This window comes from Tachypleus tridentatus, chromosome 9 (genome assembly GCF_004210375.1).
Source record: "Tachypleus tridentatus isolate NWPU-2018 chromosome 9, ASM421037v1, whole genome shotgun sequence".
In the NCBI taxonomy this organism is placed as follows: Eukaryota; Metazoa; Arthropoda; class Merostomata; order Xiphosura; family Limulidae; genus Tachypleus; species Tachypleus tridentatus.
In genome coordinates this window covers 102,589,290-102,615,918 of record NC_134833.1, presented here as the reverse complement: position 1 = coordinate 102,615,918, position 26,629 = coordinate 102,589,290, and the positions used below count along the sequence as shown (strand labels likewise).

The 26,629-nt window shown below is 30.9% G+C and overlaps 1 protein-coding gene across 4 annotated transcripts in view; it reads left to right on the top strand.

The window, feature by feature from the left end:
* LOC143225918 (putative phosphorylase b kinase regulatory subunit alpha) overlaps positions 1–26,629 on the top strand; it is a 90,192-nt gene that overhangs the window by 35,791 nt on the left and 27,772 nt on the right. For 3 of the 4 annotated variants that reach the window (XM_076456149.1, XM_076456151.1, XM_076456152.1), the window contains exons 10-18: positions 1,069–1,191; positions 4,224–4,319; positions 4,717–4,824; positions 7,073–7,151; positions 7,421–7,555; positions 14,474–14,583; positions 17,478–17,622; positions 22,121–22,193; positions 25,552–25,643. In XM_076456149.1, coding sequence (XP_076312264.1) covers positions 1,069–1,191; positions 4,224–4,319; positions 4,717–4,824; positions 7,073–7,151; positions 7,421–7,555; positions 14,474–14,583; positions 17,478–17,622; positions 22,121–22,193; positions 25,552–25,643 — 961 coding nt within the window. Of the gene's footprint in view, positions 1–1,068; positions 1,192–4,223; positions 4,320–4,716; positions 4,825–7,072; positions 7,152–7,420; positions 7,556–14,473; positions 14,584–16,878; positions 17,024–17,477; positions 17,623–22,120; positions 22,194–25,551; positions 25,644–26,629 lie in introns of all 4 variants that reach the window. The other variant, XM_076456150.1, reaches the window with a different exon arrangement.

Here is a 26,629-nt window from a genome sequence, read left to right as displayed (position 1 = left end):
TTTCCAGATAAAACCTTCTATTGGACTTTGGTCGTCTTGTTTTTGTAAAGATCAGAAGGAGGAAGTTGTCCTAAATAGGCTACATATTGGTCACAGTTTTTTTAACTGATCATTTTCTTTTATCTGGTACTGATGCACCAGTGTGTGATCTGTGTGACACTCAAATCACAATAAAACACATTTTACTTTTGTTTCATCTTTACGACCACAAGCGATGGCACTGTTTTAGATATATTTTTATCAGGTTTATCCCTGACAATGGACAGTGCCATTAGCAATGGTGACACTGTCCACCTTATAAATGTCTTTAATTGTTTAAGAGCTATTGGCCCTTCTAATTCTGTTGAAGTTTTTATCCAATGTTAGGCCACTGTTTTTGTTTTAACTTAATTTCCCTTTACACTTTATATAGTTTTATTGTTAAAAATATTTAATTTTTTTGCCAGTTGTTTGACGCAGATAGTCTAGTTGCTTTGCACCATTAAAGGTCAAACGACAACAACATTATAAGCTTCATCAAAATGTACCAGTGCTCCAGATACTGTTTTTCTGGAGTAATCATTCCCAGAATTCTGTCAGCTGAATTGTAAATTTTCTCCAAGTGTAACAGTAGCATTCTGTGATAAAAAAGTAATTTAACTAATTATGAATAATGTTATTATTTCAGAAGGTGAAATCTGACACAGAATTAATTTGGTAAATTAAATCACCAGATGTAGTCATAATAAACATAAATTATGTCATTACAACTTTTAATTTTGTTACACAAAACTGGATTGTTCAAGAGTGCACTTTTGATGGTTGGAGAGCTTTTATTTTTGCAGCTCCACTGTGCAAACTGCATAGATATTGTGTAGAACTACAAAATGTTACAAGAATGCACCCATTAATTACTGTACTACCATTAAAGCAGCATGAGCTGTATTTATTTTGCTACAGCTGTAAAACAACATTTTTTCAAGTCCATAAATGGCTGATTTTAGGATGGGAATTATGCTGGTACTCTTCTTATCTTGAGAATTGATGTACTAGTTTTGATTGTTCTGTTATGTTTTTTCTTTTTTTTAGGATCCAAGTCGATTATATTATGAACCTTGGGAACTAAAGGTGTTTGAAGGAATTGAATGTGAATGGCCACTATTTTACTGTTATTTGATCATTGATGCATGTTTTCGTGGTGACAGAGAAGCAGTAAGTTTTATAAGATTTTATATTAATTAGTTTATTTAATACCATTTGACATAACGAATATCTTTATCTTGCATGTAAACATTTTTAAAATATTTTCTCTAAAGTAAAGAGACTTAATATTGTTTGCCTTAGTAGCTTTTGTCATATAGACTTTTCTCATCAGAAATGTTTGAAAATACATCAATAATGACTATGGATTGAGTTGACTGTCTAATTAATGTAATGAAAAGCAATACAGATTCCTTTTCTTGAATTATTGTTATCTAGTAGATTATCTAGTTTTTGGAAAAACATTAAAACACATTATTCAATGTTAGTCTTCTGTTATTATTTTGGACTCATTGTTTTATTATACTTGTTAATATTAAACTGATATTTCAAGATATGTATTATATTAATGAAATAGTAAATATTGCTAACTAATTATTTACATTAAAAATAATATCAGATTATACTCATTATTATTGTCTTCTGTTTAGAAAATAGCACAAAATTGAGCAGGTTATACTATATTTGTGATGACGAGAAACACACTTAAAGTAAGAATGTATCCCAGGATGGCTGGTATGGGTATTAACACTTTTGCTAATAAAGCAGAAAACAATGTTTCAACCTTCTTAGGCCATCTTCAGGTTAACAAGAAGTATTGAGTAGATGAATCTCTTCATTGCTTAATTGTTGGTTGGATCTTTCAATTATGAGGTTTGTTGGTGGTTTATCGTATTGGCGTCTTTTTTATTGTTGGCTCCTTAGTTTACATAGTGTTTAGTGGTGGATCTCCTTTTTACTTGTAGTTCTTGCTATTGATTTAATTGATGTTGCTGTATGAGTCCATAAATGTCTGGTTGAATGCAGCAGAACAGCTGATGATCTAGATTCATTTTTGTTTCTACAAGTTATTTGGTTCTTTATGTTTTGAGTTTAACATGGCTTTTAGTAGTTTTTTTTTTCTGTAGATTATGGATAACATTTGTCCACTGATTAAAATTCTTGGATAGTTTTATGTTTACAAAATTAGGGATTAGTTTTTCCTTTCATTATTGTTGGGTGAAAAAAATTTCATTTCTTCTGTAAATAATTTTTTGGTTTAAGTTTCATAGTTTTATTAGGATCACACAAATGTGTATGGTTAACAATGGTATGTAGGTAAGTTTGGGCATTATGGAGTTTAAACAGATAACACAGTACACAAAGAAATGCTTCAGACTTACCCTTCTTGTATAGTTGTTATGGTGAAGTAATTTGTGATGATGAGAAACCCATTTGAAGTAAAATGTGTCTCAGGATGGCAGTTATGGATATTAACACTTTTACTGATAAAGCAAAGAACAACCTTTCAGTCTTCTTAGGTCATCTTCAGGTTGTTCTCTACTGTATTAGTAAAAGTGTTAACACCAATATCAGCTGTCCTGAGATGCAGGTCTTTCTATAGTTTTTTTCCTTTAGGACTTTTTTCCTATAGGTTAAGAGGAAAAGAAATATATAAATTGAATATTGAGCCAAATAGGTAGTGACCAAAATGATGTCTCTCAGGTTTACATATTGTAAAAGTTAATCAACTTGAAATAGAAAAATAACATATATATTGAGTATAATTAAATAGTTTGTTAGTTATGTGATTCAAAAGTTCTTTTGTAAGATGAAAAATAAATTTCACTTGTAAAGGTAAATGACAAATGATGTTTCTAAATCTTATATGTATTTTATTCATTTATCATTTAGTTTTAGTTATAGATACAAAGGGTTTCTTCAGGCTTAGTGAGTGATAAGAATATCCATTTCAGTTAAAACTTAGGGAGAATAATATACCTGCATTTTTTACCAGTATCTTTAATTCTAATTCTGATACATTGCAAATGCAGAGATGCCAACTATAATGATTTTGCTGTATTCATTGCGACTATACACTTATGCAGACAAATATTACAACTTGTTGCAACTCCCAAATTATTATATATTATATAAGCCTATACAATAAAGTGATAAATTGTTCCCCTAGGGCTTGAAATGGGTGAAAAGAAAATTTCTAGTGAGATATAAATAAATTTTGGTAATAAATAAAAGACATAGTCCAATTGGCTACTTTGCAATAATCATGTTTGTGCTTGAAATAATAAAAAATATTTGTATCTCTCACATCTACCAATAATTTGAGTGCAGTGCTTCTTCATACTGGGTATATGGGGGGAATCCATAGTTATGTCATCAGTGCTTGTCAGCCAATCAGCGCTCACATAGATGGGTATTTCTTGTTTTCTAAGTGGCATAGAAACACCAATGCGATCATTCACAAGATAGAAAAAAAGAGGCCTCATTTACCAGATTGTCTTGTTTCTGGCAAATTTAAAAGGACTAAAACTGTGAATCAAAAATGTAGGAAAGAGTATAGTGCAAGATATCTGGTCATTGCATCAAAAGTCCGTGATAGTCATGCATTTTGTACAGTTTATCACATTGATTTTTCTGTGGTGCATAGCTGGATAAACAATTGTTCCAGACATACAAAATCGGCATCTCACCAACAAAAGGCTGAGGTGAAGACAAAAACAATGCAGATAATGACATTTATGAGAAACAATTCAGAATATGAAAAAGAATTTCAAAAGAATTTTTTTTAAATTTATTTATTAAATGCACAAAACAGTCATAAATGAGCAATCTATAGCAGTCATAAATAATAATAATATAATAATAAACAGCTTAGAGACATTGGTCAAGCCTAGTAGCCACAAATGATAAAGGGCTCTGTCTACAATCATTACGCTCAGTCATTTGAAATAGCTGGCATCTCTGCAAATGTATTAAAAATAGTAATAATAAATATCTCAGTTACTAATTTTGTGTATTGTTTTCTGTAATAGTGACATCATCAGGTATGTGATATAGATGAGTTGTTGTTATCTGCTTATATTAATAATATGACATTTCAAGTAGCCAAAGTAAAGAGCTGGGTATTCTGTTAATATTACTGGTCTTCAATATGTGTATATCTTAAATCTTTTTCTCATAACTGTTGTCTGTGTCCACTGCAGGTAGAAGAGTATTCTGAAGCTTTAGACGAAATTCTAATTAAAAGTGAAAATGGCTTGAAACTTGTGCCAGAACTATACACTGTTCCAGCTGACAAGGTTGTATGATATCTATTAGTTAGTCATTTTATTTATGTAAGATTCCATAATAGATAAGAAGGAGAAAGTCGCAACCAAAAAATACACTTAGAACATTTTTCCCACTATTACTTTAAACCAATAAATTCCCAGTCAATACAGAATAAGATATATGTTCGTTTCTGATTAACATACAGTACAAGTATGTTTTTACAACAAACTGTGAAAAAGTAGTACTATATTTTATTTGTTAGTAAAAAGTAATAGGGGATCAAGAAAATTATTTTATTGATTTTTTTTGTGAACTTTGTAGTGGATTAATGTGGCAAATTTTCAATTTAAGTTAATTATGATATATTGATTAAATTGAGAGTTCTTATAAACTAAGTAATTATTATTATCTTTCACTGTAAAATAGGTTGACCTTGAATATAGACAACCACACAGTCAGGACAGGGTGCCAATTGGGCAAATTCCATTCATGTGGGCCCAGTCTTTGTACATCATTGGTCGTCTTGTTCAAGAAGTATGTTAACTTGAAAAGATTGTCATTAATATTTTTTTTTCCTCTTTAACTATAGATTATTAATATGAATTTTAAATGTTTGCTCAGTTTTGTCACTATGGATCTCTTTATTTCAGTGCTATATTTAAATATGAATAATTCACTGTATATATATATTGTAAATTTTATCAAAAAGGAATGTTTCATACATTCTATACATTGTTTACTGAAAAGTTATATGTAGTATTTTCACTATCAAAAGGTTTTTCATTTAAAACAAAACAACAAAGTTACCCAATTTCTTCAAAATGAAGTGGGTTAAAGTTTGTATTTAATATATTAAAATTAAACATTGGAATATTTCATTGATTTAATATATTATTTGACTTTTAAAAAATTGTTTTTGTGCATTAATGTACATATCCTGTTCTAGACATTCATAGTGAGATGTGTAAAAGAGTAAGTACCTAGTAGAAACACATTTTCAGTAGAAGAAAATTATAACTTCCAATACATTACATTAACTCCTCTTGCATAAATAACTAGAATCCCACATTGAAAACATGAAGTGATTGTCCAAAAGGGAGAGATCAATGGTTGGATAAGGACTTAAATCACTTAATACTGAAATCTCAATCCTATAGAGTACGATAATGTGGGTGAGAGTAAAATGAGAGTTACATAGTGTAGGTTATTCATGCTAACAGACTTGTTTATCTGTTTATGATATAACTTACACGTATTCTAGAAGTTCCATACTCTATTTTTCTTATGCATAGTATTATTAGCCTTAATAGGGATAATTCATGTAATGTTTTCATAAACTTTGAAAAGGAAGGTTGGAAATTTATTAATATACTTTCTTTGAGCAGTACTTAAACATGCACATGATTATAATCTGTCATTACCCAACTTATGAGCAGCATTAAATACTAATGCTGGAAAAAAATCATTGCACATTGTATAAGGTGCATTAAATATGAGAACTGTTAAGAGCATTAATTACTGTATACTTGAATGATTTGTATGGTAAGTTATGGTGCTATGAACAACATGTTTAGCACCTTTTTTTATTTGATTCCTGATAAATTACCTGCTATTCGAAACTAATGCCATCACTGAAAGGTTAAAAAAAAAGCCTTTTTTGAAGAAAAATATTCTAACAATGAGGTTACAAAATGATGTACAGCCATAGGATGCATCATGTTAAAAAAGAGGCTGAAAATTGCTCTGTAAGAAGAAAAAATTGCATAGAGGAAGATCTTTGACAAACTTGTAAACATTTCTGGTCTGAGTATGACTTTAGTGTCTTTTGCAAAAGTGTGTTACAGGGTAAATTTGGAAGGTGGATAATAGTGTGTAACCAAGGCCATCTCATTGATCATGATTAATGTGGTGAAGGTAGTTCTTTGCCAGCACAGAGCCTGGAAAATAGATGATAAAAGGTGATTGATCTTCAGGGTATAATCATCACTTCCTTCATTAACAACAACAATTGTTAACATCATTAAAATCTTACCATTAAACAAAAACACATCTATTCAAATCAAACTTTTATGTAACTTTAAATATACTCTTCAAAAAAAAGAAACGCAAAAGGCAAAATTTGAGACATATTGTTAACAAGTTTATTCAAGTTTAATAGTTTTGGTTAAAGTTTATGATGCATTTATTTCTATTATCTTTTATTTGTTAAATATTTATATAAGTTACATTGTTAGCTTAGTATATAATTTAGTGCTAATCTAAATCTCATAAGACAATTTTTGGATTATGGTCAAACTTAATAACAGTGAGGGTACCCAGTGAATGATAATCATTATAAGTTTTTATAATATGATGTTGCATACACCAAGTTAGACTAGTGTATTAAGTTGTATATCTAATTAACAGAGTTACTTTTTAATTTTTATTTATGCAAGTATCTTGATTTGATCAGAAGCTAGTAATTGTTTGGGGTTTTACTAAGAATGGATGGCATTGATAATATATGTGTGTGTAATTTTATTTAGTATGCTTTTTTCAATCACCTGTGGTTCACACTTGCTAAAATGCAAGGGAGTTGGAAGTGAAAACATTTTTAAGGATTGTATTATGCACCATTTGTCTTTTAGTGGTGAATGGCATTTTGTTTATGATTCAAATCAGTTATTTTATATTGTTTAAAATTTTGTGTAAAGATTCTCCACTGTTGGACATTCAAGCATTAAGCCTTGAGTTATATTAGATAATAAAACATTAAATATATATAACTTTTTTAAACTTTTAGGGATTCTTGGCTCCAGGTGAGTTAGACCCACTTAACAGAAGATTGTGCTCTGAGAAGAAACCAGATGTGGTTGTTCAAGGTTTGTTTGATATTTTGTAATTATCAAACAAGACTGCTTGATGTTTCAGTATTATATAGTTTGAAGAAAGCTTATTTATAGGAGTCTCAGTTGAAAAATTTTAAGTTTCAAAATAACTTTTTCTAATGAGTTTTGTAAAACAAAACTAGAAAAAAACTGTTGAATTCTTAAAGCAATGTTAGTATAAGTATTTTATTTGTGATTAAAATAATACTTTTAACAAAAGAGTATCAGATACTGATCATATGGCATGGAATATTTTTGTGTAGTTGTTATCCTAGCAGAGAATAGTATAATTCAAGAAAAACTCCTCAGCCATGACATCCATGTCCAGACAATTTTTGAAGTTTCCCCAATTGAAGTTCAACCAGCACGAGTTCTCAGCCACATTTATGCTTACTTAGGTGAGTACTGTATGGTTTTATTTCAGATATTAGTTGTTGTTTTTTTAATATTTTAATTATTATTCTGTGTATGTCGGAATTTATCCTTTACATTTAACCCTTTAACAATGGGTTCATATTTTATACAACTTTATTAACACCATTAAACAAAGAAGACATATATTCTATAACTCTGAAAGTACCTAATATATCTTCATAAAATTTAGCAAACTTTTCAGTAAACATTACAAGTCTTTTGGGGACAAAAAAAATTAAAATTTTTTATTAAATATTTTCAGTAAAAGTTTATGTTTAAACATATAGAATCAGTGTTGATTGCTCCAAATGCAAAGTGATTTTTTTCATGTTCAGGTTAAAAATACTTTTCTTTATCTGGATATTTTCAAATTTAATTTGTCTAATTTCCAAAATATCTTAAATGAATATTAAATTTTCTTTTTCAGAAAAGCTTTGTTATTTATTAATACAATTTTCTTTTATTAATATTTATTTATTTATTTACTCTATAAATATTCCATATGAAGTTGGTCAATGACATAAATAACTATTCTCATTCACTTCCATCCTTATGTGCAAAAATGTGTTCAAATGCTACAAGCCTTGAGCTTCCACATGCTACAAGATCAGTGTTGTTTAGCTGCATATTACATCCAAATCATCATGTGACAACCCTCCACCAATAGGACTGGGACAAACCTTCCTGATGCACATGACTCTTGCTATTCAATTATACTGAACTATCAATTCTTGTTTGTCAGTGCTATCTTCAAGACATTTTTTGTTTGTGCTTCCTTCCTGTGTTCATCTAACAGAAATTTCATTTTTCATTTATGTTGTTTTAAGTAATAACGTACCTTTATTGTTCTTCAGTTTATTTTTTTTTAGTTTTCACCAATCTTATGTGTCCACTTCGAAAATATTATCATTTACTTCCAGCACAATTACCTAGGCTTTAAGTGGTGGGACTCAAATGAAAAATTGTCAACTTGAATATACTAGGAGATTGATTGTTCTGTGAGTTGACCTTTGTTAGGCCTTGAACACACATTTGGGTCTACTGACTTTGTATAAACTGTTATACTGTTTTGAATATTTTAATATTATTTTTTTGTGATTATTTCATTACAATAACATATCTTTAGTTAGATTTCTACATACGTCTTGTAAGGTTAGGGTTTTTTAATTAACATTTAGTAATATCTTCTTGTATTACAACATCAGTTTAAGCTTACCTGTTGTTCATCTTACTGGGAAATCATAAATTAGATTAAATATATTGTTTTCTTAACAAATGCCATCTACTTAGCTTCATTGTCAACATATGCATACATAATTTTTACAACATAGTGACTTTTTCATTTTCTTAATCAATTATATTTTATACTCTTGATTTCGTTTTTGAAAACTCGTGGGTCTGGGATCTGCTCAACCTTTTCCAACTGTTGTTCATTTTCTTTCTCAAATTCATTTAGGACAACATATATTTTGACAATTTTACTCCACATGACTTGGTATTGGCCTACCAGGCCTCTAATCTGGAGTCTGCTAGGCCTACTACAGCTTTTTTTGTACACATTTCACAGTTATAATTTCTTTTTCTTTTTCCCTCCTTTTCCTGACATTTTTGTTCATGGTGCTTGCATGCCTCATGCTTCATGGGCTATGGGTCATCCTTCCTTAGTTTGCCATCAGTAGATTGTTTTTTTGCTTTATTGCATCTCTGCACTTCAAATCTCTGTTGCTTGTATGAGGAGCAAAATCTGAATCTTATTTCTTTCTCTTTAGCCAAGTTTCCCAGCCTTTGTTTTCCCATATTGCCTCTCCTACTGGTATTGGTCACCATACTCCTCTTTTCTAAGGTTTTCCATGTGTTTCTTGGGTATTTTCATGGGATATCTTTCTTCTCCTTACTTTCACTTTTCCTGAAAGTGTAGTTTCTTTGCTTTTGGGATCTTCTAGAGTACCAAGCTCATTTCTCTTCCACTTCTAATTGAAACTTATAGATGGCTCATTTCCTCCACTTGTCCACTTTTTTTCTGGGTATGTTAACCTTATGACTTCAGCATCATGTGAGGTATATGTGTTGCAACATTCGATTTTTTTTTCTTTTCTTTTTTGGTTGCTTATTTGTCTTTGTTGGTATTGCATTCTTTATTCATGTTTCCATGTTTGGCATATTCCTGTAATTTACACGTCCTACATCCAATAGTTCTTCCATTAGTAGTGCATTCTTGATACAGATTAGAGTTCTGTGATTGATCTGTCTCTCATCAACCATTTTTTGATTCTTTCCATTTTTCCTGTATTGTCCTTTATCACACTATGGTATGGGCCTTTTCTCCAGGACCATGGATGCTGTTTTGTATTCTCATGTCCATGTTACCATTTTTCATTCCTCATGGTGTTGTCTTCATTTCATTCATCATAGGGTTGGGTAATAATTTTGTGCCTTGCCTTTCAAACTTGTTTCAGATCTGTATGTCTTTGCCTCCAGTTCTTCATCCACCAGTCTTGGCTGTCAATACATTCAGACAGGATTGGGACCAGTTCATATCTTTATTTTCTCATTCTTTTTATTTTCCCTGGGTGATTTTTTTTATTCTTGCCATTCTGTGTCAGGTCTTTTTGATTGCTTCTTTCTGTTTGACACAGATCTGGTTCTTCTTAGCTGCTTCAGTTCAATCTGTCCCTTTTGTTTCAGATTGAATTTTCCTACCCTGCATTTTGGAGGCTTGTGGGACAGGTTCTTCTTTTTCTTCAATTTTGTTCCCTTCCATCTCCCACCTTTTATCCTAGTCAGATCTGTTTGGTCTTGTCGGTCCCATACCTGCTCTGGCTTGTCTCATTAACTTCAAGGTAGCTTCTTTCTGTTGGTTCATTTACCTGCTGTTTCATTTCCTGGCACTACTACTCTGTTTTGAGTTTTTCCTTCCTTTCTTATCCTTTGGATTTTACCTTTTGATTTGATTAGCCTTTTATTCCTTGTCTCCTTTTTTGCCATAATTAATTTCTGATATTTTCAAGCTGATTATCTACCTTTCCTTTTACCTGCATCTCACCCTTATAGAACATTGGAGGTACTTCTTTCATCATTAACTGGAACTACACCTCATACTCTTATCTCCTGTTCTCTGCTTCAGGTAGCTGTTTCTTTCTCAATGGGGAACAGTCTTTCACCTGTTGCCATCCTTCACTCTTTGAGACTGTGATACTGTAATCCTGTGATGAGCTGACAATTATAATTTCTCTGTCCACCAAAGGCACTCTGTGGAGCTGGGATGTTCCACATGATCACACTTAGAATTTCCTTGCAGTATATATGATTAATTAATATGTCTGTTCCAGACTGCATTCACCCATGGACTTCATGGGTAAACAGAAAGGGATAGCCACCTATCCCTGCCATGCCATCAATTGAATAAATTAGGTATGGTCTGCATTTCAGAGTAGAATTTTTATGGTGACCCATTGCATTGTCTGCAATGTTGACGTTCTTCCATACTCTCCACTACATTTTCTCTCTTCCTTTTTCTTTCAGTGGAGTATTGGAGCTCTTACCATTTTTATGTTCCAAGTTGCTGGGGTGGTGGAATATGTAGGCATCCTCCTTAATGTGATAATGATATATGGTATAAGGATTAAACCATTTAGTTGAAAGTATGATGGTGCTTTTCTGCTGATATAGATGACAAGGTGCCCTCCAGTCTGATGATCTGTCTCTGATGGATTTATCCAAGGGAAAGTTGTAGCTATAAATTTCCCTTGGAGAAGTGACTGGGTTTTGGATTCTGAGCTGAACCAATCAGCACAAATCATTACATATGCAGTATAGGTGTCTCTGTTTCCTCACTTAATTGCACTCTTATTCCTTCCATCCATATGGGTCATGATGATGGAACTTGAAGATTAATAACTTTCTTTCTCTTACTCCATTCCTCAATACCAAAGATGTTAATGTGCTTGGTTCAGTTCCTGTAAGATTGGTTTTGAGTGAGATAGTTTACCTTACATATACATCATTATTATACCAATTGCTTGGCTGTTGAGTTCATTGATCAGTTAAACAATTTATAACATTGCCATAATGTATTCTGGTCATAGATGGGAAGTGGGGGTGGATGAGACTCTTCCCAGTTTGCTGAACTTGAGGTGAAGATATGATTTGCTTTCATACACCTGCCAGATGACTAGGTTTTGGAATGTAGTTGACTTACTGACATAATGACTCTCATTCTACTGCTATGTGGATGTCAGTTCCTGGTGGCTGAGTTTTGGATGTAGTTGGCTTGCTTTGTATGGTCCATTGTGCCATAGCCGCTCTATGCCTAGAAACACATCATTTTACTCTCACCCACATTAACGAACTCTATAGGATTGAGATTTCAGTATCAAATGATTTGAATCCTTATCCACCCATTGATCTCTCCCTTTTGGACAGTCACTTCATGTTTTCAATGTGGGATTCTAGTTATTTATGCAAGAGGAGGTAATGTAATGTATTGGAAGTTATAATTTTCTTCGACTGAAAATGTGTTTCTACTAGGTACTTACTCTTTTTAACATCTCACTCTTTCTCCCACTGAAAACTGGTGCTTCCATATTCTGCCAAAACTCAAGGCAATAGTTTAATAGAATTGAATAGAAATAGTCACATGCATGAGAAGTGTGTGCTGCACACTTACTAGTGTAGGATTGTTGTGTAATGATTTGGATGCGAGACGCAGTTGGACCACTTTGATCTTGGAGTGCATGGGTGCTCAAGGTCTGCCATAGAAAATAAATTTTGTATATAGAGGGCAGCACTGAACAAACAGCTATTTAGAGCTTTTGAAAATACATTTACAGTGTATGAAAATTATAACTTATTTTATTGGGAGAATTGAGGATTTTTAAAAATAGTTCCTAATAAAATTAAGAACTTAAACTTCTATAATATTCAAATTTGATTTTATGACTGTTTTGATGCTAATTTTATTCATATACATTGATAACAAAGTGCTTTAAAGTTTCAATGTAATACTGTAAAAGGTTGTGACATACATTTTGACCTACTTAATAGGTTAAATAAATAGTTGGCAAGGTATGTTTGACAACTTGGGAAGAAACTTACTTATTTTGATACATTGTCATTTTTGTGAATTTGTAAAAGTTAAGTGTTTTTAGTTTGTATTATTTGTCTTTGTGATTGAAATGAGTAAAAGCATTCAAGTTTGTCAGGTAATAGGGGCTTTATTAATATGTTTTCAAACTTTTATTCATTATAAAGTTCTAACCAACTGAGTAACCACTCAAACTTATATGATTGGCTAATGGTTAATCTGAGGGTTACAGGTTTGAATCCCTGTTGCACCAAACATGCTCGTCCTTTCAGCTGTGAAGGCAATATAAAGTGATGACCAATCCCACTATTCGTTGATAAAAGAGTAGCCAAGAGTTGGTGGTGGGTGATGATGACTAGCTGCCTTCCCTCTAGTCTTACACTGCTAATTTAGGGATGGCTGGTGTAGTTAACCCTTAAGTAGCTTTGCAAAAAATTCAAAAACAAACAAACAAGCTTATATAGCATTACACTTCTCTTTTTTTTTCTGGTCAGCAACCTTATTAGAAATATTTAGCAAAAAGCTTAGTTAAATCTTGTGTTATGGGGAAGCTTGTTGATTGAGACTTTTCAAATTCATCTTTTTGATAATAAACACCTTTGTAAACCTAATGTGCAGTTTTAATATAATTTTTTAATATAATAATACTTCATTGTATTAAGAATGTTTGTAGTATAACAGAACAGACAAATCACAAAGCCTGAATATCAATATTAGTTATTTTTAACTTTGGTTGCTGATTATTAACACAATATAATATATTTTTTGCAAATATATTTTCTGTGATAAGTTTTATTTTGCTTTACATGTGACTGTACTTTGATGCTGTCCTTTGTACATTAGACAAGCAAATGATTATGGAAACACATGTATATTAGCAAGTTTTTTCTTCAGTACCTTCACTTTTTCTTTTTCTTTTTTTTACAATATGCCATGCAGTACCAGTTTGTTTCATCTGTAACATATTTTTTATGTATGAATTTATTTCATTTTCTTCTTTATTTCTTGATAATTTGAGCTAGTAGTTACTTAAATGTTTTTATTATAGTTTGCCAACAACTCTGTATAAAGTTCTGGTCATGTTTTTGGTTTTATTCTTTAATTTTGTTACTATTTTCATTTCATTTGGACTTGTGTTTATTTTTTTTCCATGTGAAGAACGAGATACAATAAAATGATAGAAATAAATCACTATGCTCTGTCTGTTTGTGATTTATATTTGTAATATAAGAAACCACTTCTTTTCTATATGGTTTTTCAGAAGCTTGCTTCATTAAACAGATGTGTATGCTATTAGGCACACAGATAATTAATCATACCCAAATGCTCACCCTCAGGGTTCACTTAGTATAAGTGCAGAGTTTCATGTTTCTAGGTTGTTTGCTCTTGGAGCTACAGCAATGACATACTATTTTCTATGCGATTTTTTGCTAGCTAGCCTCACAACAAACATGCGTATGCATGTGGATAAGTAATAATACCACGTTGCACACCTTCAAAGTTCACTTAGTAGTATGTGTTTAAAATTTCCATTCAGTTTCTAGATTCTTTCCTCTTGGAGCTGTGGCAGTCACAAACTAACAGACACATCCTTTCTTCTAGAAGCAACTAGTGGAGCTATACTGCATTTGAAGATTTTATAGGAACATTTATGTATATATACATAAATGTTCCTATAAAATGATCTTTATGACAAACTTTATGCTTCTAGAAGCATACAGATGCTATAGCCAGCTGTCTGTATGAATACGTAAACTTGTAAATTCCTATGTATATGGAAGAAGAGATGAAACTTAATATTCCAAACTTATTCAAACAGGAAGAAACAAAAAGATGAACCTGTCTGGTCGGCAGTCTCGTGACGTAGGACTTTTAAGTACTAGCAAACTGTACACATTACAAGACAGGATCTTTGCCTTTACTCCCCAGGTGGGTTATATTTCAACATTCATATAGTGACTTGAATATATTGTTAATACCTGTCAAGGTAATTTGATGTACTTGGCTGGTTATTTGAATTTCAAGGAGAGAATCTGTGAGGTAACAATTTTACTTAATATAAACAAGTGTGTTTAATGAGTTTGGTTACATTAATTCAATGATTTAAGTTTATGATATAGCACCAGGAAAACATTTCACAAATACAGCATTTAGTGTGATTGTGGTTTTGACTGGCCTTTACATTAGTGGATATCTTTATAAAGAGTTAAGTCTTTTAGAACTATCTTTAATTGCCATAATTTGTTAAAGTTGTGAAAGTTAAAAAGATGCTAAGCAATATTTGCTAACTGTAATCAAATCCACCAAATTTTTATTTGTCCCTAGTATAGGGCAGTGTAGACAATAAAAGTTGTTGTCTAGTCAAGAATGTTATGATGGTGTGCTATAATAGAAAGTTGATTATTTGTATACATTATAAGAGCAATATAAAATAGAATGCTAGACACTGAAATCAGATAATTTGTTAGTACAGTGTGAATATTAAATCAATTTGGAATATGTAGTCAATTATACACTGAATATTGTGGTAATGTGAAGTAGAAAGTAGATATATTTTATATGTAGCCAATGAACTACAAACCTGATTTAGTCTGAAAAAATATTAACTGATGGTTTGAGTTTTGCTTATTATGTTTAAAAAAATTAAGGTAAAAAAATATTTAGTTTCATGCTTTTATGAGAACTTAATGTGTTTATACTAATTTCAAATTAATGGTAAGCTGTACATTTATTATCTCAGACAATCTTCTGTGCTTATATACTGGGAATTTTGAACCACTAACACTTAATTCAAAGCATTCAGATTTTGAATTGCCATGAATTCCTCATTTCTGTGTGTTAAACTTCTTCGGAGAGGATCAGCAGCTTTAAAAATGTAGACTTGATACATGAGATATGTTAATAGTATTTGTTTGTATTAGGCCTATTGTACAGGATAGTAGCCTCAATAAATCCTGTAATTTAAACCTCAGATTTCTTATTTTATTTCTAATTAGTTAGTTACATTTAATATTGTTTTTGTTAATCTAATGATAGAAATTTGTTTTGCCATAATGAATCTTATTCAGTAATTCACAATATTTTCTTCCAGTAATTTTTAACATAAACACTGTTTTAGTTTACTAAATAAAATTCTTTATTTACAATTAATCTAACAGTTATGTATTTATTTGTAATTAGGAGAATAATGTAAACACTGTGATGAAGTACCAGTAAACACATAGTTGAAACAGTTGTATACATGTTTAGATAAGCCATTGTCTCTACACAGATTTTTTTAAAACAAGAAGCTGAAATTTAACATAAACGAAAAAATGAAATTCATTAAATTTCAGACTCCACTGTTCCTATAAATGTACATTTTGGCAATTATCAGCTTACATCCTTGGTCATACTTATTTGTGCTTTGATCCATTTTCTGTAAGCTTCTAGTTCAATCCATTCTGCAATTGTATGCTTTTTATGGTCATATTCTTTATCTTCTCAAAAATCTTACCATAACAAACCTATATTAACTTACTAAAAAAAAAAACAGAACCTAGAATATTATCTCTATAGTACAGTAGTTGGAGAATATAATTACGCTTTTTCTAATGAATCATTTCTCACTATATAAAATTTCTTTGGAACTCCATTTAACAGATGTACAATTTCATTAAAGGATTTAGAAAGTTTCTGCTTTCAGGAGAGTGTAACGTATTATGACTGTGGGTCAGTGTTAATGTAACATTTAAGGATAATTTCAGTGTGTGGTGATCATTTCACACCATGAATATATGCTTAATAAGGGAGTTTAACAGAGTGTGTACATTTCAGTACAGACTTTATTATAAGATAGATTTTGATTTTTGATACCACTTCTATTAATTTAAGAAAAAGAGTGATTGGCAGAACTTCAGTGTATAATATTTAAATATAACTGTCCTTTTTTAAAGATGATCTGAGAAGATACAAAAATGTTTAACACCACAGATTAGTTGAATAGAAGGTTTAGAAGAACTTGAAAGTTATGATTTTAATAGAGTTCTCTGTGTTATAAGTTAATAAATTACCAAAGGAGATTGGTACAGCTGTTCTCAATTCTAAAGGAAAGGGTTTGCAACATGTGAATATGGGTGATACCTTACATGTAGCAGTGCTGGTTTGATTTGAGAGGGTATAATTAGATTACGTCACAGTTTCATCCTGTAGGCTAACATTTGCTTCTTCCCTCTTTCACTAAAGTATGTAGATGAGCAGAAATTCTATCTTGCATCAGACACCCACCTATTGATTGACATCTTCAAGACAGAGATCTCCTTTCTCAAGACTAGTTGGCACATGCTGGGACGACCCATAGTTATTCTTCCTCTTAGGAGAAGTATTCTAGGTGGGTGCTGAGTGTGCATTATAAAAGAGCCTACCTCATGGATTTTGGCTTAAATTCGTATACTTTGTCTAATTTCTGGTCACTAACATTGATAATTTTGCAAGTTTTGTTACCTACTTCACCAAAGTACTAATACATACTTTAAAACAAGGTCATCAAGATGCTTGTGGTTGTGTTTCCTTTTTGTGTTTTCTTATACGTTTGGCAGTCCTGCTGTCGAAGACTGATTAGAACTTTTAGTTTATTATGTATTCACTAACTAATGTCATTACTGTCATTTATTTAATAACAAACACCAGTTCCTGCATATTGAGAAATAAAAGCATTTTGTGTAAGTATTTTTGTTCCATCACACTTTGGTTTATTTATTTTTAATTATCTGGCTTTTTTTTTTTACCTTTTTAGTTTCCAAATTTTTCTCTTTTGTTTCATTTTATGACAATGTTGTTTATAGAACCTAGATCGAGAGGACTTCTACATTATGAATGACATTGAACTTATGGCTAACACATTGCGTTCAGACATAGGTTTTCTTAGCTCTAATTGGCGTATGCTTGGACGTCCAACTGTATCACTAATCCTCCATCACCATCATTTGGGTATGTTTTCTACTTGCCACCCTGTATAAAAACTGTGGATCTTTTATTTTACATAATTTTTGTTCAGTTATGTGTATAGGTTATTTTGAATATGCATGAAATAGAGAGTAATGTCTCTTCCTTCTCCAGAAGTGAATGCTGTTTGTAATATGTATGAGCAATTATAACAAAATGTTTAAATTATATTTTTAAGACACTACAAGTAATATGATCTATATTATGTGATTAAAGCCAGAAAAAATTCAAGTGCAAATTCCATCTTAAGTAAGAAAATTTTTTTTTTTTATCATTAATTATTTGATGATTATTAACCCTTCACCTACTAGAGGAATATACTCAGTATGCATTTATTTCTATTTCTATAATTCATGTGGATATACTTTGATTTCAGTGATTATATATTGCTTGTAGGGCTTTTCTTTTGTAAAATGCACAATATTTCACAAATTTTCCAGTATTATCTAGTTCCTGGGAATACAAAATGCCTTTTTGAAAAGGGTTAAGCATCAAACATTATATTTATATTTTAATCTTTTTTTTTTTCCTTTTCTGTTTTGATTTATGAATTTTATACTATAATTTAATTTTGTTAGTGTATATATGAGAGCTTATGTTTTGACAAGTGATTCAGATTTAAAGCATATACTGTTTAAGAACATGCAAAATTAAGTGTGTTAACATAAATTTAATTAATTTTGTGGCATTTTAGGACTTTTCAGATTTTTGATATACTGCTTAAAATTTTTCAGTAGTTTTGCTGTGATATTTTTTGTTTGGTTTATGCTACATAATATTAGACTAATTAATAAACTATAAACCAGTATTTTAAAGAGGTTTAGTGTATGTTTCATTATCAAGTGACAATATGTTTATAAGCAATTTTTCAACTCATGTTTTGAAAAATTTACAAAATAAGTGTTTTACTATTGTATAAAAATAGTCTCACTAGCAGTTCTAAACTCATGTTTGAGAAGTTTGTAATACGCAGTTTATTGTTCATAAAGTAAACTGATTATCGCACTTTGCTATGATTTTTAATGTGACATAACATCATTCTTACCAAACAGACTTTACTTTGGTCTCTTGAAATACTTGCTATATTGTGTATCATTCCACAACAGGGTGTCCCAAATTAGACAAAAGTCTACTTAAGCTGTGAGCACTTTTTTGGTTCCTATTTATAAAGGAATAAAGAGACTATTGACAAAATTTATATTTTTAGGACCATTAGAATAGAATGAAGTATTTTTAGAAATATCAAACATATTGTATAATGCCAAAATTTAAGGAAGAAAGCAATTTAACACCTATAATTGTATATAAGACAAATATAATTTAAGTTTTTAAAATATTTATTGATTTTTTACACGGAAAATATCGTAAATTACAAAAAAATCACTAAAATTATAATTTTGAACAATATGATTAATCTTGTTTTTCTTTTTGACAAGATACTTTACGTCCTTCTTGCAAATGTCTTTGTTATGAAGTTCCTTTTGACAATGAGCCACACGTAAAACGTCTTGCCTATTTTGCTCATTAGTTTGCCTTTAGTTATATTATCAGGATTAGTTGTATAATCCTGAAGTACCTTGATAAATTTTTCAGCAAAGTTGTTTGTCACTTTAAGCTGTTTAACTTCTGTGCAGAATTTTTCATAAGTTTTACATTTCGCATCTTCAAATGTTTATTTGCCTTTGGCTTCCAAAGTTTTTAGTTGACTCTTTTCAACTCCGAAATGATGAAAAAGAAGATAAGACTGAAGTTAAACAGATCAGACAGTTTAGTTCCTGATTCTATTTGAATTTTTTTTTAGGGTTAGATTTCTTCTGAAAAAATTCATCAGGAACATTATACTGAAGAAGGGATTGCAAGATAACTAATCTCTCTTTAGATGGAAGGCCTTTATCACCCTGAGAAAGAACAACCAGCTGTGGAGTCAGATACCATGTGTGTCACCTTAAATTTTCAACCATTTCCACTGCCACATAACCAAACATTGGATCATGTTTGATGTTGCAGCAGATTTTTAAAGCCTGTAGATCTTGAGCTGGAGCTTCAATCGATATGCAACTTTTAAGGTACCATGGGACATGGCAGTATGAAACAAATACAACAGCATATGTAAGCCATTTTTTATCACATGATGCAAGGCAGTTGTTGACGGTCTGTGTCATAAAAATTACAATCAGATAGATGTCATCTGCCATAAACTTAGGTTTATGACAAGCTCCAAGCTGGTGAAACTAAAAATCGAGCATATCTCTTTTCCAAGAAACATGTTGCAATCTGGCAAAGATACTTTGTAATCTCCTCTCTAAAATGTGTCTACTCTTGAGTGCATGGTTGCAAAATCTTAGACTTTTCTGTACCAGCTCAAACATCTGAGAACCAGTTTGAATCAAGTGCCAAGGAAACATGATAAGACTTTTTACCTTATTTGCATCATAGGATATTTCAGGTCAATTTGTTTCAAAACTTTGTAAATTTTCTTCCTTGGGCTTTTAGTCTTTTGCCTTATCAATGCCTCCATCACATGGGAAATGTGTACCTCATAAATGTGATGATGGCACAGAAACCACAGTTAAGATTTTTCCAAAATTCTTATCAAGTTGGTAATTGCTCCATTGTGCTAATCTCTGTTGGATGAAATGGTGTTACAGCAAACTTTCATGAGCTGATCTGTGATATCATAATATTCAAGAAAGTTGTAAAGGCTAACCACCTGCTCATCACCTTTTGAATAAGGTAATTGGATGATTCCTAGAAGGAAATCAATTGGTTCTGTGAATGGAGTAGTGTCACTAACTGCAACCCTCTTAACACCAACCATAACTTTTCTCTCCTCCTCCAATTCCCTCACTATCTTTATGTCAAAGTAAAGGACAATATTAATGCCCTGAATTTGGCTTAACGTCTCTTCCCTGATGCCTGAATCTTCAGATTCTATAATTCCCCCCTCCTTTTTTTAAAAAAAAAAACATTTGACCAAGAAAGACCAACACTATTAATGTCAACTCCACTTGATTCCAAGGAGGTACCTTGGATTTCAAAGGTAGACATTAAGGCACGGTGTTTGCTTAAACTGGTCTCCTACTATTCTTCTCCATTTTCAAAAATTAGACTTGCTGTTTCCTCCTGTTTCCACTGTTTCATCTTCATTCCTCCAAGGTTTTTATTCCTTTTATACTGTTTTTGATCATTTCCTTGAGTTTTTGTCACATTCTGACATCATTACTTTTTATTGTTTTTTTATTGCATTATTGAAAAAATAATTTCTTCCTTGTTTTCACATGATCTGAACCTGTCGTTTTTTATTATTAGAACTATATCTTTGGTCCCAGTGTCATTTGTTTGCTTTGTCTGGAAATGTGAAAATTTTCTAAGAAAATGTCTCATTTTTCCAGTACAACATATTGCTTCTTTTAAGATCTTTAAACTCTTTAAAGGAGTTTTCAGTTTTGTTTCTGATTGCTTTTCCAGACACAATAAAACCTATTTTTAAGCCTGTCAACTTCCAAATAACTATTTCCTTTACAAGACAAAACTTGGAATTGCTTATAGCTGATTCACAGTGACCATCTTTGCCTTGACAGATCAGATCACTTGAATTGTGTGCCTGTGGACAGAAAATTTTGTCTTTTGATTGACTTGTACTTCAGTTTTTTATCAGGACAATTGACCCACAAATACCTCCTAATTAGGAAACTTAGAGTTGGCAATCTGTTTTGTGATAACTGGGCTGTAGAGTGGTTTAGGAGGAATATTTCTTTTACCTCTGAGTATCTAGATTTGATACTCATAAGAATAATGTTACAGACAATCAATAATAATATTTTATGAAATACTTCAGTCACTTCTAATTATTATAGATGGGCAAGTTATGGCTTTTTATCATAATTATGTGAATATAAATGAGAATCCGCACTTTACATATTTGGGTTTCATTTGGAGCAACCTGTTCCACAAAAGTAGCCTAACAAGAACATTTTACACTAATCTTGAGATTATTATATTAGGTTTAAAGTGATATAATATTACTCAGTCTAATAAACTTTTCCTCAGTCTCTTCAAATGTTTGTCATTGAATAATAAATATTTATTATAATAAAACAATCATTATGATTTAGTACCACATATTAAATAGTAATGTGCTAACAGATTTTTCAGCAGTTTCTTGAGATGTTTATAGTGTGGTTTAATGCCACATGACAATAGTTTTATGAGCAAATTTTACAGTACTGTGTGTTGATGTTACTGTATAGTTCTGTTATAGCATGAAAGTAATCAGTTCAGCACCAGTATGATTAAGTGATCTGCACTGTGTAAAGTATAAACATTAAGTGACTTTGTTGTTGTTTTAAAAAATATTTGACCTTTTATGAAATTTAAACACTAAACAGATATAGAAAATAATTCATATGCAACTTTAATTTCTAATTATTAGAAATTTTATTGTCCTGACTTATATCTCAAACTGACTTTTATGTAAACTTAGAGAATGATAAAATTCCACTGGCAATGATATCTACAATCAAGAAATTGAAAAGTGGATACATAAATGGCACTAGGTAAGTTTTTTTACCCTAATATTACTGGAAATCATATTAACTAAATTTTTAGTTATATAAACTAAAACTTTAGGAAATAAATAATGGTATTATAGTGTTGGTATTACAGAATAATGATTTTTAAATCATTCTTTGTTTTCTAGCACTATTCATGGTTTTGGGAAGACACACATGGTAATGTTGACTATAATCCTGAATTTATAATTGCCTGTTTGCAAAATATGTAACCTTTTTAGTAAACATTATAAGTGATGTACTAAAAAAATATGTTTTTTTAAAATAATGTATATGTGTGTGTGTGTGTTTTACAGAGTCAGTGATTGGTGAAAGGTGATTTTAATCCTTAGATTAAAAATGCTTTTTTTTCACATTACAGTTATCATTACTTTACTTTCATATCCATGGAGCTTCTTAATGATTATCAAGAATTATTTTGGGGGCAACTTTATATTTCATCTCATATTTTGCACTGCAGCACTAACTGTCACAAAATAATCACTGTAAAAAGGAAAAAAAAATTGAAAATACAAAATGAAATAAACAATACTCTTTTGTTTTATGATAGTAACAGGCAGTTAGTTATTTATCACAACAGTCTCGGTTATCTGACCTTTTAATATCTGCTTGATTTAAATTTACATTTTACTACGTTACAGTGTTTTAAGTGCGTGATGGGCAGTTGACTATAATACAAAACTTTAATGTAAACAGTCAACAAAATTACAAATATGTGACACAGCTAGCCCAAATTGGTATGATGAAATTTCTTTGTTCATTTTTATTTCATTTATTATTTGTAGTATAACCTAGCAAGTTAAAAAATATGTAACAATAAATACAAAACATACATAAAAACAAGTTTTTGGATTTGCATTTGAGTGGAAGTTTATTTCAGTAATTTTTACTCATGAGCATAGTTCCATAGCACTAACTTTTTCATACTATGATGGTTCTTCACAAAATTTTTAATATTTTTTTTAAATATGCAGTTTATAACACAAGTATATGTGACAATGGAATAGTGTTTCCTCATGCTACTCTAATTTCACTGGTTTAATAATTGAGCTATAAATAGGTCAAAAAGAGCTGTTACTTGCTTGAAGCAAACACAAAAGTCATAGTTATAAGCAATATGTACTTATGGGTGCCGTGAAATACATCTAAGGAATTTTTTTAAACAATAGAACTGCACTTTCTATGGGTTATTAATAATCCAGTAGCAATCTCAGAGAATTTTTGACAATTTTTGAAAGACAATGATATGGGGAGGGGTGTCAAGTGAGCTGGACATTTTGTGTGTGTGTGTGTAAAACACTTACAAACTTGGCTGATTTGGACAAGCCTGTTGCAACCCCAAACTGACCTTTATAGTTTCCTTTCTGTTATGTTTTTTCGTATCTTCATGAAAACTTGCAATCTTTCAGTAAGCATTAAGAAACGTTTATAGACAACAAATCATTCTGTTTAATGATGTACTTTCACTAAACATTTTCTGTTAACATATGGAAAATGATAGTAATGGTACTATTGTACTAAATTAACTTAATTGAATAATGCAGCAAAAACATGTAAAAAGCATACAGTGTTTTATAACTACCACAGTTTTTCTGGCTTTCTAACTATGCAACAAGAGTTAAGCTCATTGATATGCTTCCTGTGGGTATATAAAGTTTGAACTGGAAGTGAAATAAACAGTTTTCTATGCAGAAAAGAATATGTGATGCAGATTTTAAAATTATAGTGGTTCTTTAAGCAGAGAAACAAGCAGTTGTACTGCTGGTAGGAAATTTGGTGTAACTGAAAATAATGTGAGGCACTAGCAGAAACAAAAGGCTGAACTTTTTGATGCACGTTCTTTGAGAAGGACATTTTGTGAACCTAAAAAAGGATGTTATGACACTCAGTTTCTTTCTTTCCAATAGTTTCTGAAAAGTAGTGTCACCTTATATTGAAGATCACCACATAATCAAGAAAGTACAGTATGCTTCGTCTGAGGAATAAGAATCCTATAATTAGTAATTTATATCAAATTTTGTACTTTCAGAGGGGTGGTAAATAAGTTAGAGAGGAAGAGATGGCTATAGAAGTTTCATAATCCTCATACTGAGGGAAAACTGAGGATTTTGTTTTAGAATAAAAAATTAAAACATATTAAAATATTGATAATGAGCTATACTTTGATGGCAAGCTTTTTTATTTTCCATTATTATACAGTACCTCAATTACATTTTGAAGGTAACTCAGCAAAACCTTGTGACAAGTGTAGAAATGATGCCCATATGCAAAGAGTTAAAGTAAAAAAAAAGATTAAAAGTTCTAAATAACTATTCTGGCTTTTCAGTATCTACACTGTGTTTTTTATTAGTTAGGCATTCAAAAGGTCATACAAGGGTAGAAATAAAATCTGAAATGAGTAATTTATAACACAGTACAAAGAAATGAAGAATTTTTTAAATATTTACTTTTGAAATTGAAACATTAAAACTTGGAAAATTTAAAAGTTACAATTATTAAATATGTTATAATTTCAAGTTTATTGACATAAATTTATAATGAAGTTGTTCAATGAAATTTTGAATATAGTTCTTTGAAAGGTCATGACATTCACTTTTTTACCCTGTATTGCACAAAGGGATAAAAGTGGTCTCCTATTTAGTTTGTAATGAAATGTGACACAATGTAGTGAATCTGTTTTTCTAGTCCTCAGTCAAAATGCATATATTTTAGGGAACCATGTGTTCAGAAACTTATTTTCGTATAGCTTGCCAGAATCCATATTTATTATCCTTAATGTCACCCTTTTTTGTTATAATGATACATATATTAGCCTGGCACCTTTATATGTTAGCCATGTGAAAGGAATTGTTTTTTCTTATTCTGTTGTTCCCCTGAAACCATATTGCAAGTTTTCATCATGGGTCCAGAGCTGCCAGTTTGGGAATCCCTAATATATCAATTACAAATTCATTTTTTTTTTAATATTTTGTTTTTATAATGTTCTGTTGTTTTTTAATTTTATTTTATAAAAGTGGGTATAACTTTAAGGTTTTCACATGTAGGGGAAAGAGTAATAAGTAAGCTGTGTATATATTCGTATAGTGCAGGCAGAGTTGGACTGCCAGTAATAACATATTTCAAGCTTCACACGGTAGGTTTATATGATAGACAATATACAAAACTGTGAAAAGCACATTTTTATTGCTTTTTTTAGCAGAAATATTTCCATGGTGGATGGCACTTTTGACATGAACAGGATGCTTGAAAAAACTACTACAAAATGAGTAGCAACTATATATATGTATATAAAAAAAATAATAGAATTTTGCTTGTTAAATTGTGCTATTTCTGATTTATGTAGGGTATCTTTAGGATCACTGGAAGAATTTCTCAGCACATCCTGCATCACCAGTTTAAGCTTTCTGGGTAATCAAGAGGAAGGAGATCCTGACAGTAAGAAATGCTTTGAATAATTATAAAAGGCTAATTCTCATATATTTGTACATTTGTTCTACTTTGCTGAATGAACAGTACAGTATAGAAACTTGTTAAAATAGCAAATTTAAGTAATAAATAAGCCTTATTCCTCAAGAGATTATATTAAATGACAGAATTCACAACATGATCAGTGTGAAATGCGTGTATAAGGTATTTCTGAAGTTGGTGTTGTATTAGTTGTTTTGTTTTTTCTTCCAAATCTAAAATGCAGGATTTAATCAGTATTAACCATCTGTTTAAGCTGTATATGTGCAAATGTATTACTTGACATATTTTAATATGCTTTGTTTGTAATTACTGATATCTGTTTTACTTGGTATATTTTTAAGGTCATGGTATTTATTTTATATGTTTTGTTTAGAATGAAAGTTTTACCTATATCTCTGCCTTTCACACTTTTAACATATCTCATCATGTACTCTTTAATAGGCTCCCCTATCCTCTGTGGAGTGTCATATGGATAGGCATTTGTTTTAATCCACCACGTAGTCCTTAAATGACCACCGGGGGGTCTGTCTTTCATGTTTCTAGTTTTTGAAGGATCTCAATCAAACTTGATGCATGCACACACCCAGAAAGTGATAAAACAAATTCACAATTTGGATGTCCTCTATTCGAAGGCAACTCTTGATTATTTGTTGTCTATCTTTCACACTGTCAGTGTTTGTCTAATCCTCAACCAAAATTAGCATGTGCCTTTAGGGTCTCCAGGGGTGTGTCAGAGTGAATTCAGTGTTTGGATTCAGTGTTTCTCCCTATTGGGATGGGTCAAAATCTATGTCACATTTGTTGACTAACTTTCAAAATTGAACTTTTATTTTATAAATTTATGTCAACAAGTTTGGTATGAAATTAAAGATTATAATTCAAACTATAGCATTATACATTAGTTAATTTCTTAATTTAAAAATAGACAATAAAAGAAGATACTTAAAAATTGA